The 15505-nt window shown below is 41.6% G+C and overlaps 1 protein-coding gene across 3 annotated transcripts in view; it reads right to left on the bottom strand.

The window, feature by feature from the left end:
* Positions 1 to 13853, bottom strand: part of mapk8b (mitogen-activated protein kinase 8b) — a 29393-nt gene extending 15540 nt beyond the window's left edge. For 2 of the 3 annotated variants that reach the window (XM_068306303.1, XM_068306301.1), the window contains exons 1-5: positions 13598 to 13853; positions 3888 to 4067; positions 2910 to 3039; positions 1988 to 2046; positions 832 to 970 (exon numbers count right to left, since the gene is read on the bottom strand). In XM_068306303.1, the coding sequence (XP_068162404.1) occupies positions 832 to 970; positions 1988 to 2046; positions 2910 to 3039; positions 3888 to 4009 (450 nt within the window). In that variant the 5' untranslated portion in view covers positions 4010 to 4067; positions 13598 to 13853. The remainder of the gene's footprint in view (positions 1 to 831; positions 971 to 1987; positions 2047 to 2909; positions 3040 to 3887; positions 4068 to 13597) is intronic. The other variant, XM_068306302.1, reaches the window with a different exon arrangement.
* Between the last annotated feature and the right edge of the window lie 1652 nt (positions 13854 to 15505).

Here is a 15505-nt window from a genome sequence, read left to right as displayed (position 1 = left end):
GAATGTCAGACAAATGTATTTAAATCAAAGCTGAAAAACAAAGCTGATCGTGGAAAATATACTGGTCAACATTTAAGTGAATGAGTGCTTCTGTCATCCAGTTACTTCAAATACTCTGAAAACTTCAGTTTGTTAGTTATTACTGTAATTCTGTGGGCAGCAGGACAGTTATGTCAATAAAACTACAGGCTTTGACTGCAGAGGGTTTACAGTCCATAAACACTACGTAGCATGAATCAAATCACCTGAATAATAAAAAAACAGGCTGCTAGAACATAACTTCTCACACTTCTTACATTGGGAATTGGTTTGAATCAAAAAAATGGTAAGATTTGCTCCTCTAACACTCAACAAATATCTCGTTACTCATGGTTAATGCGTTTCACGACTGAACGAAATGCCGCGATATAGACAAACTATTATTTACGGTAATTTAAACATTTATGAACCTTCCCCATATTGATATTAAACCACCTTATATCTGTATTACCTTTTCCCACACTCAGACTTTTTAACGCACTTTTGTATTAAAGAAAAATGTTTCTGTAATACACGGAAGTGCGCTGCGTCTCCCAAGTCTCAGAACGCAGCACACATATGGATTTTGTAAGCCAATAGAAGGTGCGTATGGTATCACATGACGACCTACTAAAAATCTGCAATGTAGTGAAGCTGTGCATTTTGAAGTGCAAATAAGGGATTACCGTATTACCCAAAATGCTGACATTTGAAACCGTTTTTTCACCACAATGCCACCACAGTGGCATTGTGGTGACCACATTGTGTGCCACCACACACAATGTTGTGGCATTGCGTGTGTGTGTTTCTCACCCTGTGTATGATACCAGCAGCATGCAGGTGTTTGATTCCACACAGCATCTGGTAGAGCAGGTAGGAAAGCCTCTCGTGGTCCAGCTCCATTTGAATCACCTGGCAGAGGTTGGCATCCATAAGCTCCATCACAAGATACCTGCAAGAAAAACCAGAGGTAGATCAATCATACAAGGACACACAAATAATCTTACAGACATACATTTAAGCTTTATGCATGCAAGTATTCATTTAACTTGTGAACTCATAAGAAAAGGGAAAATCAGAAAATGACATTCTCAGATTTTGTTCTGTAACCCACACAGTTTTCATGGCATGTAGAAGATGACAGACAAGTGAAAAAATAGTGATGTTATATTATCTGGCAGCTGTTAGATCATCAGTCTCTATAACCCTCAGGACTTCAGACAGATTTAAAAGTGTCTCGGTGAAAGTGTGGCGACTTCAAATGCTGGACTTCTGCTTGGATGGTATTTGCTTGTGCTTCATGTTTTAAAACAGTCTTGTAAATAGTAATAATTCACCATTAAATCACCCTTTGTGTAAGGCTGACATGTTTCTGTACACTCATATTTTTAGAAGCTGTTGCTGCTGGCTGCTCTGCAACAACTCCACAGTCAGGTACACAAACACAAGACCAATGGAGTGTTCATCCTCCATCTTCTGAGTGTTTGCCTCACAGCCCTCTGGCTATGTTTTGTCCGGTTTCCTTTTTAGCTCTAATCAGGCAGACAGAGCACTGTGGATGGACACGGACACACACACACAGTCCTATAGACATTAATCATGCTTGTTCCTGCCATACTCCATAAAACCATGTCTCAGTTTAGTATGTCGCTCTTTGCGATTCCAGCTTCCACTCAGATGGGCTTCTGAACTAATTAAGAACCCTGCCTGATGTGTTGCTCTTATTATTAGTAGAGTTTCGACTAGTAGGAGTCAAAGGATTAACTTAATTTCAGGAAGAATCCACACGATAAATTCCAGTTTTTAGAGTAATTTCTGTGATAATGTGTTTCTTAAAATACCCCTCCCTGCAGTAGGTATTAATGCACGACCTCATCAACCACAAACCTCTAAAACTCAGAGGATAATCCAACTTCCCATCATGATCCATCCTGTATTGATTTTACAAAACGCGGCAGATGATACTCACACATCTTGGAATTCTTCCAGTGTCTTCTGTGGTGTGAATACATTTAATAGACCGATTATCTGTTGAGAAATAAAAAGCACACTTATTAATCCTCGGGTCTAGCCGGAAGGGAAATGGTTATGCTTAATGACCAATGACTCATCGCCGCTTCTCCAGCAGCAGACGAAGCATCAAAAACAAACTGATTGAAAATATTGAAAACTTCAAAAAGGAAAACAAATAATGCCTCTGCTCAGGAAGAAATACTAAATTAATTACGTCTGTGCCTTTTAATAATCCCCAATGCAAAATCTTAAAGTATTGCTTATAGCTACTCTATGCTGTGAAACTGCTTACACTCAATGGAAAGTTGTCGATTTTAATTTTAATTTTAATACACTGTTATAATCCCCGAAGGGAAATTAAGAACGCACACTGTAGTTTTTGTTAGTTAATCAAATCACATACATGCATATTAGTGTGTGTATTACAGGCCCCTGTAATACACACACCACACACAAGGGGGCCTGTAGGCATGCAAGGTAAAAGTGGCAAGCAGCTCCTTCTTGGTGCGCCTCAAATGAGCAATTGTAAAGGGGACGGCACCTTGCTCAAGGGTGCCTTGGCAGTGCTCCAGAGGTGAGCTGACACCTCCCACTGTCAGCTTGTGTGTACGCATATAAACAAACTACAGCTAAACCAAATTAACTAAAATGTTGCCAGAGCTTTTTGAGGGGCAAATTTCGCTCCCTCCATGTTTTTTTTTTTCCTCCTGCTATTTAAATTACCATTTTAATGCCATCACTTCTACTTTTCTGAAACAAATACAAACTTCTAAATCCTGATTTTAGCCTCCATAGGAAATTTTTTAATAAAATAGCAAATTAGTCGCACACTCAACATGCTGGAAGACAACAAAGCAAGATGAAACTTCAGCTCTTACGTTCTTGTGGTTGACACATTTCATGAGCACCAGTTCCCTGTAAGCCCGTTTTGCATGAGTCTGGTTTTGAAAAGGCCGGCTCAGCTTCTTGATAGCGACATTCCTCTCCAAATTGTGGTCATACGCTGAACTGGGGTGAAGAAGGAAAAATATAGTTAATAATTTTAATAGAAGTCAAAAAGACTTGACATTGAGAAGTTTTCAAACATTTTTACAAAGATACAGTATGTCAGTTATGTGACTTTTTTTCCAATTTACGTGGAGATAATAAATCCACTGCTGAGCCGATGAGGTTCCATTTAAGTAAAATGTCAAGACATACAACAATTCAATACCGGATAGGATAAAAGGCCACACTGGTTTATATGCCTGTCCAAATAGAAAGAGCTTGAAATATTTCAAAAAGCAGACACCTTCTAGTTAGTTTATGAGTGTTGCTGTATTATGGTTTTGTATCTGGTGTCAGGCTGCAGTCTCGTTCTTTTACACATCCAGCAGACATGGAACAACTTTTGCATTCTGTGTGCATCTGTCGAGTTGTGTTTTTCATATGTCCAATATTCACTCTATTGGTCCAACATATTCCAATGAAAACATCGGCCTCTTCACCTGTTACTGTTCAACTATGTTTAGCAGCTAGCCACTAAGTTCATCAGTAAGCTGTGTGTTATTGCTAATTAAGCAGAACATAGTGATTTCATACAGATCACTGCCCCACAAATCATTTCAGAATAAACCATAGAAGCATCAGTGTTCTTTGTCCTTCAGACTGACAATGACACACTGTGAAGGTTAAATTTTGCAACATAAACAAGGACGATCACAGAATCTGTGTCTTTATTGTAGGTCCTCAAAATATGTAATTTAAGTGAACAAATAATTTCACACAAAACTTTCCTCCATAAGTTTGTGGTGGGGGGGCTCAAAACCATTTCCAAAATTTCCAGTGTATGTATGAATTATGTTGCACCGACTCACCAGACAATTCCTTGTGCTCCCGATCCGATGGGTCTGAGGTTCTGGTAGCGCTTTAAAACCATAAAAGTTGAATCACCCACATCTATACTATAGTACTCTTTTTCACGCTTGTTCCGGTTCATGATGAAGGCTTGGACAAATGGTGTGTCTGGGCATCCAAGTGGAGCTCTGCTTGAAGACCTGTGGTGTGGAATAAAGGACAAGTCTTCTACTTTTGGTTTCACCGTCTTTTCAAATACAATAATTTACAAAACACTCAAAGAATTTTGCAAAAGTCATGTGACTTGTCAATGTGTCCACAATGCATTATAAAGTGGTGTTAGGGGCATTACTTCCATACAGTCAACCTTCGGTTTTCGAACATAATCCGTTCCAGAAGGCTGTTCGAAAAGCGAGTTGTTCGAAATCCGAAACTATTTTTCCCATTATAATTAATGTAAATAATTTTAATCCGTTCCAAGTCTAAAAAACAACTTTTTCTACGTTTTTTTTTACTGTTTACACCTTAAACTGCACTGTATACTGTTTACCATAAATAAAAAGGGGTAGAAATAGACACTGCGTTTTATGTTAATAAAAGATATCCTATCGAACTTTGAACACAAATGCACTACGGAGGAAGCATCCTGGGCAGTTCGCTCTGCTCCCAAGTGAGTCGCGTTCAGGTACGCTCGGCTTCTTTCGGTTTGGTCGAGAGCCGAATTTTGGTCAAGAACAGAAGCGTTCGAAAACCGAGGTTTGACTGTAATTGAAAATAAAGATATACAATGGTTTCATTCTTCATCTATACACCATATTTGAGGCAAACTAATATTTAGCAGAAACTGCTTGGTACAAACATCACAGCCAATGTGAAGGCCAACAACCAGTGAAAGAACGATCTGCTCATGCTGTAAATCTGTCCAGCAAAAAGCTTGAAATCAAAATGTTTTGTCTCTCATAAAATTTAATGTAAATGGCCTCATTGTGTTGTACATTTTCTATAACACAGATTTAGGTATACTGATTGTATACTAGTGGCTACCAAAGTACATTTGACGATCCATTTAGCAGTTGCTATATAACACACACACACACACACACAAATAATATTCAATAATTCAGTAAAACCACTGATTGTGGGTTTTAGAGTAAGTAAACAGATTTACTCTTTAAACAACTGTTAACCCTGAAGTGCAGATGCACTCATGTGTTTAACCTCTCGTGTGTCTAATCCTGAAGTGACGTTCATTAGTGATTACTATATAAAACCAAAAGGTCAGAGCAATGAGTGATGGTCCAGCCAGATGCAGAGAGAGGAAGCAGGAAGCGAGGTCTCATGCTGGCTATGAAGACAACAAATCATTAGCGGAATTTGGAGCGATGTGATGATAGCTGTTCATTTCACAGACCATGACACAACCTCTAGATTTCTACTGCTTATCTACCCCCTCTTCTCTTCAGTATCTGTTAGCATCCAATCCTTTCATTCTGCTTCTCCTTGTGCTCCTCTCAGTTAAACTCATTTTTCAATTTGTGATTTCATCAAACCTTCACTCTTTTGTTTCCATTTCTTTTCCATTTACAGAGCTGATGTCAAGCCCACTGCAATATACCATAATGCAAATTGGAGATTGGTACAAACTACGGACATGAAACCAAGTTCTACTCAAGTGTTCAAGTCATCTGTCAGTCTCAACATAACCATGACAAGTGAAAAAGATAAAATGGCGGGATATACGAGGCATCAAGTAATCATTTTGTCCTGAACGTTGAATGTAGAAAGCACAAAAATGAGCAAGCTTAAAGATCTAATCATTTTAAGGAGGGTTAAAATTGTAATTGCTTTAATGACTGGGTCAGAGACTGGCAGAATTCTAAGAGGAACATAAGTTCAAGGTGTTGACTTAAAGACTGCCAACTTCTTTGTTCAAGATACTATAGCACACTGTCAGAGGTCCGGAGAATTAGTTTTGGTGGCCTATGCAATATCAGACAAGTAGTTTTCACCCAATGCAGACTTTTGTATGTTTTAAGTGCCTGTTCCAAACTCACAAATGGCTGAAACAAATGCTGTTATGACAGGCCTGTGAATGTCACGCATCAATGCTGCTCGTCTTCCCTCATGCCTCATCTTTGTCTCCTTTCCGCTCTAAAGTATTCGTTCTGACTCTGATCTCAGTAGAGTTCTCCGTTGTGCAGAACAACCATGGCTACCGTCTGCTGCTCAGCTGCAAGCTGCATAGGTGCAGGAATAAATTCTTTCAGCGAGAGACATTTTGTCACACGTTTGGCAAAAACGGCATATGCTCGATGCTTGAACGAAAATATGTTGATCGGTACAGAAGAATAAGTCATTGAAGCCTGGAGACTGATTACAATTACTGTACAGTCAACCTTCGCGCATCAACATTAGCGATTTCACCTCATCGTGGATTTTAGTAGGTAGTCACATGATACAATATGCGCATTCTATTGGCTGACTGCATCCGGAAGTGCGCTATGTTTCGTGAGGCTCGGAACGCACTTCCTTGAGACTCAAAAGTGCTTGAAACAGTCGACAAGAGTGTGGGGAAAGTTGATACAGATAGAAAGTGGTTTAATATCAGTATGGGGAGGGTTCATAAACATTTTAATTACCATTAATAGAATAGCTTGTCGTTATCTCGCGTAATTCGTTAATCGCGTGTGGTTCCTGGAACTAACGAGTAACCGCAAGTAACAAGGGCGCACATTATAAATTTATTGAAAAAACACCAGTGGTACCTTATATTTAGTGTCATACCAACTACCTGATCATCTATCTAGGTGTCTCTGAACTCATCACCAAGACGCGTCATTAAAATTAAAAGTACAATGATGTAAATACACAATATATTTCTTAGGGCGGCAGTGGCTCAGTGGTAAAGCAGGCGGTAGAGCAGGTCGTCCTATGATTTAAGATCGGCGGTTCGATTCCCGCTCCCGCCCCCCCAAAAATACCCGGAGGTGAGCTGACAGTGGGAGGTGTCAACTCATCTCCGGAGCACTGCCGAGGCACCCTTGAGCAAGGTGCCGTCCCCTTTACAAATTGCTCATTTGAGGCGCACCAAGAAGGAGCTGCCTGCCACTCTACCTCCCCTGCATGCCTACAGGCCCCCTTGTGTGTGTGTGTGATACAGGGGCCTGTACTCACAAACATATATGTATGCATGCGTTTGTAATCAGTAGCTAGAGTGTGCCTTCTTAATTTCCCTTCAGGGATCAAACCAGTATATAAAATTAAAAAAAAAATAAAAATAAAATAAAAAATCACAGGGGTTCTCATTAATGATGTTTTTAAGTAGTTTGAGATCATGGGAGCTGACATCCTTGAGGTGAAAACATCACCGCTGCTAAAATGTCAAATCTTGCTATAAAAGGTTATCATATATTTACTGTTTTTTTTCAGTTTGATACTCCATGTCATCAGCATTCTGTTTCACACAACACACTCCAGCGATTTTCATTTGCCAGTGGTATCTGAACGCACAGGGTTGGGAAATAACATGTTGAAGCATGCTTTCAAAAAGTGTTATTTGATGAATCAGACAAAAGCTAGAACAGCAAGAGTGAGTGGACTTGTTTCTAAAAGCTGAATATCGGTCTAGTAAAACTGCAGGACCTGTTAGCTGATGTTAGGCTGGAATATCTTGCAGAAAATTCATATGCCTCTCAAAGGAATTTAAAATTTAGCAGCTGCAATCTTTTCTCGAACCCGAAAACGCCTTGCTGTGCGACGACAGCGCTACCCACTGTGCCGCCCTAATAAATTGATATCATTTGAAAAATGAATTATAGATGAAACAATAACTAAAACATTTATGCATGCAATCAGCGGTTTATCAATAATTTCCTGGAACTGAAAGCCAGAAATGCAGTATAATGATAAGAGGTGGTTGATCAATGCCTAGGTTACGTTACAATTGAGCGCTGTAGGTGATGGCAGCCACTCCGTACGCTCCGCAGCAAAGTCCTTTATTTTGCATGTTTTTTGGACATTTTTATTACCTTTTCTACTTTTACTACTTTATTAAATGTATCACATGGATATGACAGCCGTACAACTGAGAGCCATCCCTCTCACTCATTCTAGAGAGGAGTTACTGGCTTTTAAAACACGAAACACGGACAGAGACATGACATACCAGCTGAACTGAAGGGACCTTATCGTGGCTGCAAGGCTGGGGCTAAGCTAAAGGCTAGGCAGGCAGACAACCGAAGGCGATTCAAACCATCGCTTCCCTCTGTGATTATAGGCAATGTCAACTCACTGCCGAACAAGATGGATGAGCTGGCCGCTCTGGAGAGCCAGCGGATCTACCGTGAGTGCAGCATGCTCATACTAACAGAGACATGGCTGACCGATGCTACATAGGATGCTAACGTGGAACTGCAAGGTTTCAATGCGGTGAGAGCGGACAGAGACACAAAGGCATGTGGGAAAAGCAAAGGTGGGGAACTGATCATCTACACCAACAACCGCTGGTGTAACCCCGGCCATGTGTCAGTGAAGGTGGATGTATGTTGCCCTAACTTGGAGCTGCTGGCCGTTAGCATACGGTCATACTATTTACCCTGGGAGTTCAGTCACGTGATCTCCCTCTGTGTTTACATCCCTCCATCGGCCAACGCAGCCGCTGCATGTGGGAAGATCACCAGTGTTGTTGCATGGCTGCAGACCACACATCCTGAAGCCTTCATGATTATTTCTGGAGACTTTAATCATGTCACCCTGGACACTGGCCTGGCTGCTTGCCACCCGATTGTTACTGCCACACACGGAAGAACAGGACGATCGACCTACTGTACACCAATGTTAAAGAGGCATACAGAGTCACCGCCCTGCCTCCACTGGGCAAGTCAGACCACAACCTGGTGTACATCCAGATCCAGTACAACCCCCTGGTCCAAAGACAGGCAGTCTCTACACGTACCATCAGGAGATGGACTCCTTAAGCAGAGGAGGCTCTCAGAGACTGTTACAACACCACGGACTGGGACATACTGCTGGGTGGACATGGCGAGGACATCGATGGGATGACCCACTGTCTGACAGACTATATTAACTTCTGTGTAGATGTGGTCGACCTCACCAAGACAGTACGGTGCTATCCAAATAAATAGCCGTGGATAACACAGGTCGTCAAGGATGTCCTCAAGAGAAAAAAGAAGGCTTTCAGGACGAACGATGAAGAGGAGATGAGAGAAGCAGAGAGAGGGTCAGGCGCTGCATAAAGGAGGCCAAAGACTCCTACAGGAGGAAGGTGGAGAAGCAGCTGAGCACCAACAGCATGAGGGACATCTGGGAAGGTGTGAGAAACATCACTGGGCACAAAGCCAGGACCAGAACAGAGATGGGAGGGGTGCAGAGAGCCAACGACCTGAACGACTTCAATAGGTTCAACCAGGCACCCCCGCAGCACCCCCTATCACCCTGCACCCTCGAGACTTCAGCAGCAGCTCACCAGCCTCACACCCCTTTCCCATGGCCTCCTTCCCCCCTTCACAGAAGCAAAGTGGCCCCTCTCCATCCCCCCACCCCCATCCTCTGCCCCCACCCCCAAGCCCCCCCTCACCCCATTCAACCTCCCGTCACAGCCTCCACATGTCTGTAGGTACAATGGAGCCCCCCACCATCCCTCTTTCCCACCAGTCCCTCCTTCTCCTCCAAACCTACTTACCCCCTCTCTGCAGCAGCGGAGCTGTCCCCCTCAGCCCCCCTTCCAACGAGCACTCCTCCCCCCATTCCACCACCTATTGTACCTCCCTCAAGCCCACCTACACCTATCTTAGCAAGCCCTCCTCTCTGTCACAGACACCTTCCCTCCCCCTGCCAGCTCCCACCACCATCACAGTCTCCTCCCATCTTCACGACGGACCAGGTAAGAGGAGAACTGAGGAAGCTCCTGCCCCGAAAAGCAGATGGACCGGATGGGGTGAGCCCCCATCTACTCAAGATCTGCGCCGCTGAACTCGGGTAGCTGCTACAACGGGTCTTCAACCTGAGCCTGTGTGTCAGGAAGGTGCCCACCCTCTGGAAGACATTGTGCATCGTTTTAGTTCCCAAAAAGAACCGGCCCAGCAAGCTGAACGACATCCGACCGGTGGCGCTCACATCGCATCTGATGAAGACTCTGGAGCGGCTCTTCCTCAAACTCCTCAGGCCTCAGGTGAAACATGCTGAGGACTCTTTACAGTTTGCTACCGGGAAAAGGTCAGTGTGGAAGACGCCATCCTCCACACGCTACACCGAGCCCATTCCCATTTGCACAAGGAAAGCAGCACTGTGAGGGTCCTTTTTCTGGACTTTTCAAGTGCCTTTAACACCATCCAGCCCTGTATACTACAGGAAAAACTCCTACAAATGCGACTGGACCCCGGCCTGGTTGATTGGATCCAAGACTATCTCACCAATAGACCACAGTTTGTCAGGCTAAAGTACGCCACGTCTGATACTGTGGTCAGCTGCATCGGTGCTCCACAGGGCACTGTCTTGTCCCCAATCCTCTTCTCCCTGTAAACTGCAGACTTCTGCTACAACTCAGAACTGTGTGACATCCAGAAGTATGCAGATGACACAGCTATCGTGGGATGTATCAGGGACAATGAGGAGGAGGAGTATAGATGTCTGGTGAAGGACTTTGTTGACTGGTGTCACAGCAACAGTCTACAGCTCAACACCTTCAAAACTAAAGAGCTGGTCATTGACTTCTGGAGGGACAGACCCCAACTTAGACCAGTTCTGATAGGAACGGAGGAGGTGGAGATTGTGCAGACCTATAAATATATTGGACTGTGGCTAGACAACAAGCTGGACTGGACCAGCAACACAAGGCAGCATTACAAGAAAGCACAGAGCAGGATGTACTTTCTGAGGAGGCCGAGGGCATTCAACATCTGCAGGAAGCTACTTTGGATGTTCCATCAGTCTGTGGTCGCCAGCGTCCTGTCAGTCACGCTCCCTCCCCAACAAACCACAGCGAACAAGGCGGATCTCTCCAGGCTGGAAAAGCTGATCAGATGGGCTAGCTCGGCGGTCGGGATGAACCTGGACCCTCTGGCAATGGTGGAAGAGAACCTTGGACAAACTGCTGGACATCATGGACAATGTCAGCCACCCTCTGCACACCGTAGCAAACAACCAGAGAAGCCTGAGCAGCCAGAGGTTGCTCCTCCCAACATGCAGGACAAACAGACTTTAGAACTTGTTCATCCCCCGAGCCATTAAACTGCTCAACTCCTCTCTGGGAGAGATAAAGAAGAAGAGAGTCCACACAAGAGCTGAGAGATGACACAAACAATGCACCAAAACCAATGCAAACACTATAGACATTTCAATATACCCATACTTAACTAGGCCTGTTTATTTTTATTTCTATACCTATTTATGATTTTCTTTTTGTATATTCTTGATGGGTTATTTATTAATCTTTCTATTTGGTGTTGTATTATTTTCTATGTGCTGGTGCTTTCTGTGTTTGTCTGTGTTTTGTGTAATTACTATGCTGTGTGCGACGGAGAAATTAATTTCCCTGACGGAACCTAGGTGAACTAGTAAGAGAATGCAAAACATTTCAAGTGCTCTGAAATAATCCACGATTGCATGCATATCATGTGCTTCAACTGCATGCTTAAGGAAGGAATTATATTCGTTCAATTTCTGCAATGTAAAAATACAAACCAGGGTTGTGTATTGGCAGGAATCTGGTGGTGACATACCTATCTTAATAGAGGGGTTACGATTCATTACAAGGTGATATACTGTAATATAACAAGCAAGGTGATTTGTGAAGGAAACTGTAGCCTTAATATCATATATACACAAACTCGGGTTAAATGAGTAAAAATATAAGACTTATCTTGCAGTTCAAGCACATCACAAAATAATTCACAGCCAAGAACATTTACATAGAAATTTAAAATAGGTCTTTGATAATCAATACAGAATCACAAAAACTGATGAATGCTGAAAGAAGAAAATTACACATTTAGATAATGATTTTTTACATCACTTAAGAATACAGTATATCCACAACCAATCTGGTCAGACACAAAGCTACACAAAACAGCAACACATGGATTATTGTGCAATACCTTGGCTATATGAAACTCCATTTAGCAGCACATTTAGCGCTTTTGTTGAGAGAGCCTCACGCAGGTTAAAGCTTTTTAACATCCCATTCCAACATGATGCATCATTCACCGACAATGAAGAATGCAAGCACACAGTCTCAAACCAACAAATACCCCAATCTCCTCAAGCCGACATGGCACTTAGGAAGCACCCCCTTCACAGAAAACATAAATGTACCCTTTTTACTCACTCCTATAAATGGGTTTCATTGATCTTTCCATAATAATTTTTAAAATAAAACTTATTATTAGGTGAAGAACACAGTATCACAATGTTATCAAATAGGGCACATTAACGTGTTCTCATGTAGTTTAATCAATTCTATGATGGAAAAGAAAGGATACCTTAAGCCCTGTGCTTTACCCACTGAGGGACAGAAACACATTTATCTACTGTAATTATCTGTGAACCAAACCTTCTGCTCTTCCTTTGTTAGCAAGAATTCATAATATCAGCAGGCTGCCATTGCAAGAATAAGATTTTTTGGATGCTCAGGATGTACAGCAGTTGATTACTTATCAGCTGATTCCCACCCTTGCAATCTGCATGCCAAAGTGGCATTGAGCAAGACACTGTACCCCGCATTGCTTTCAAATGCTTTTAGTGTGTGACTATTGATGTGAATGGTCATTGGCCCCCATGAGCATACAACTTGCATGTAACCTCTGCAACCACAATAAATGTAGTCCATTTACCATGTGAGCTGCTTATTGAACTCTTACCAGGTAGTTGTGAAACCTCACCCCTAGCAACGTATGGTGAAGAAAACCACTCAAATATGACCATGGAGGCATGCTACATTGATAGCATAACCAAGGTGTGACATCAGATCATCTACCTCAGCTGATCTGACCAAGTTAATAATATCAGCAAATTTCTTGAACTACAAAACCTCACGTTTGATCCACTAGATTGATATCTCATTTGATTGTAAAATTATGACCAGTCTATTGCTAAAGCCAAGATAAAACCAACATTATGCAACTAACCTTTTCAATCTGCAGGTCAATGAGGCCATTAGGACGGTGCGTCAATTAAATAAATGGACAGCAGCCGAAGACAAATAGAAACCTCATCAATTCAGTGTTGTTAAATGTTTGAATTCACAGACTGAAGGTAACATTTTGGTTACCAGAATAAACCCACGTTAGACTGGCACCAAACTGGCATTAGCTAAAACAGGGTGTATTCAAAGGCGTCAAAACATGATTTCTGTTCGTAAAAGATGTTTTCGTCTTTAGGTGAGCGGAGACTGGGGGTCAAAGAGTCTTAGTTGACCCCGTCACTGGTTTCATAACTGGCAACACCAACCGGTTCAGAGTTTTCAGTACAATAAGTGCTAATGTGCGTGTAGCATTGACATGGACAGGTTACTCTAATGTGCTTCCCAGTGTAGCCACTCAGTCTGGTTGCCTTTTACCAGTTAGGCCAGACCTGTCCTGCCTAATGTGGTTACACTGCAGACCAACAATAACATGTGTGATCCACATTAGTTTGTTCCTATTAAAACGGTTGACAATAATACGTCAAACATTTTTAACAGGAAGAGAAAAAAAAACACAAATATCGAGCTCACCCCTCTCTGATTAATTCCAACAGTGTCGACCGCAGTCGCCGTTTGCTGCCTATGGAGACACAGCCCGGACGTTTTTTGGTGAAAAAACAGGTCTTAAATTCCTTTATCCACCGGATACACTCACGTTTCCCTCACACTAGCAGGCCATGGTCATCACAAAATATACACGTAGCTTCTTCGTAACCTAATTTGCGTGCTTCCGTGACACAAGCAGTTTCTGCCATTTCATACCAACGTCGTCGAAGCCTTGCGAGTTGCGATGATTTCTCGGCTGCACAATGGGGACTAGGGGAGGTTCAAGATCTCTTGCACGTTCCCGGTAAACGCTGGGGAAAGCGGAAGCGACAGTTTTGCAACGTTTTAAGACGATTAAACGGGGCGGGTTTAATATTTTACACACATGGAAGTGTGATAAAAGAAAAAGAAAAACATGTATATATAGACCGCACACATTTAAACACAAATATGTTTATGAGAGAAGAAGAATTCTAAAATAATAATAATAATCATAATAATAATAATACTACTAATAATAATAATAATAATTTGGCCCTACATCAGAATTCTTAGAAAGAATGTTAAATTTAGAGTAAGAATTCTGAAAAGAATGCTGAGAATATATTATCTGCTTGATAAAATTAAAATTAAAGATTTTGGGAAAATGATTCCCACTTGTTAAATATGTGTGGGTTTAGCACAAATTACCACGGTTTCCATAGCAATCACTAAATCTGCTTTCACTGACATTTTTGTCATTTTAGAAAGGAATTTAATACATTTTAAAGTTGAAACTGTTATTTAAACTGCTTAACTATTATGTGCATAAAGTATTTTATGGTATTAATTTGTGTTTTATTTAAAAATTGGATTTAACCATATCAATATAATGAGATGGACAGAATATTACACCCGTTTTAGCGTTGCAGTAACACAATCATTGTGAATGAATACATGTCAAGTGTGTTAAAGACGGTAGGCCTGCATCCTATGATATTTGGGTATACCTTATTGCAGGACAGTCGTACTGAACTCCATAAATTCAAGATACACACCAAAAATACTGGTGGATACAATGGCAAAGTTTTTGACTACAATGTTAAACCACAATAGCCAAGCAGGACTGCAATATTACAAATGCACTACCAAGCAGAGACACTGTTTGTCAGATGGCACAGCATGAGATCCACACTACAAGCATCCTGCATGAACTCTGTACCAGTTATACAAAAATGTTTTGGTTAGAATTCACATAAAAGCAAATAATGAAACAATAACTGTTTGCTTTAATGACTCTCCCATTATGCATTCAGCCATGTCAAAAACTATAGTACGTTAATGTTTTCACAAGGCCATTCATTTTGTAGTACAGAGAAGTAACCAGTACTTTACATACCATAATTAAAATCATACATACTATACTTTAATGCTATTTCATGGAGCATATCAGATCCAAAACACTCATTTTATCAGTGCTGTCCTGAAGATGACCTTCTGCTCTACTTTTTGAGAACCCCACACCCAGATGAGCATGTTGGAGTTGTGTATAACTGTAATCACAGGTGTCAAATTTGACACTTTAAAAATCCCATAATGCAAGCAGCAGGTCACACGCTACGACTCACCTTGAAATGTCTTCCACAGCTCTGTGTGTTCATTATTCTGCTAGCTGTAAAGGACAGAGCTTGTTAAAAGGACGTCCCTGACGATGAGGGTAAGGAATGGTGGGTAAGCAAATCCTGTACATATGTTTACATATATGAGTTGAAATTCCTGTTGAAGAATGGTATGTTTAAACCTCTGTATTATAAATTTTTTATATTTTTAGAATCCAGGCATAAAATGCTGCTTTTCAGATCATGTCAGGCATTTGTGGTTTTTATTTAGTATGATTTTGAATCTTTATGGAAG

Source organism: Antennarius striatus, chromosome 21 (genome assembly GCF_040054535.1).
Source record: "Antennarius striatus isolate MH-2024 chromosome 21, ASM4005453v1, whole genome shotgun sequence".
Lineage (NCBI taxonomy): Eukaryota > Metazoa > Chordata > Actinopteri > Lophiiformes > Antennariidae > Antennarius > Antennarius striatus.
The sequence above is the reverse complement of the archived record's forward strand: the minus strand, read 5'-3'. Positions and strand labels throughout refer to the sequence as shown.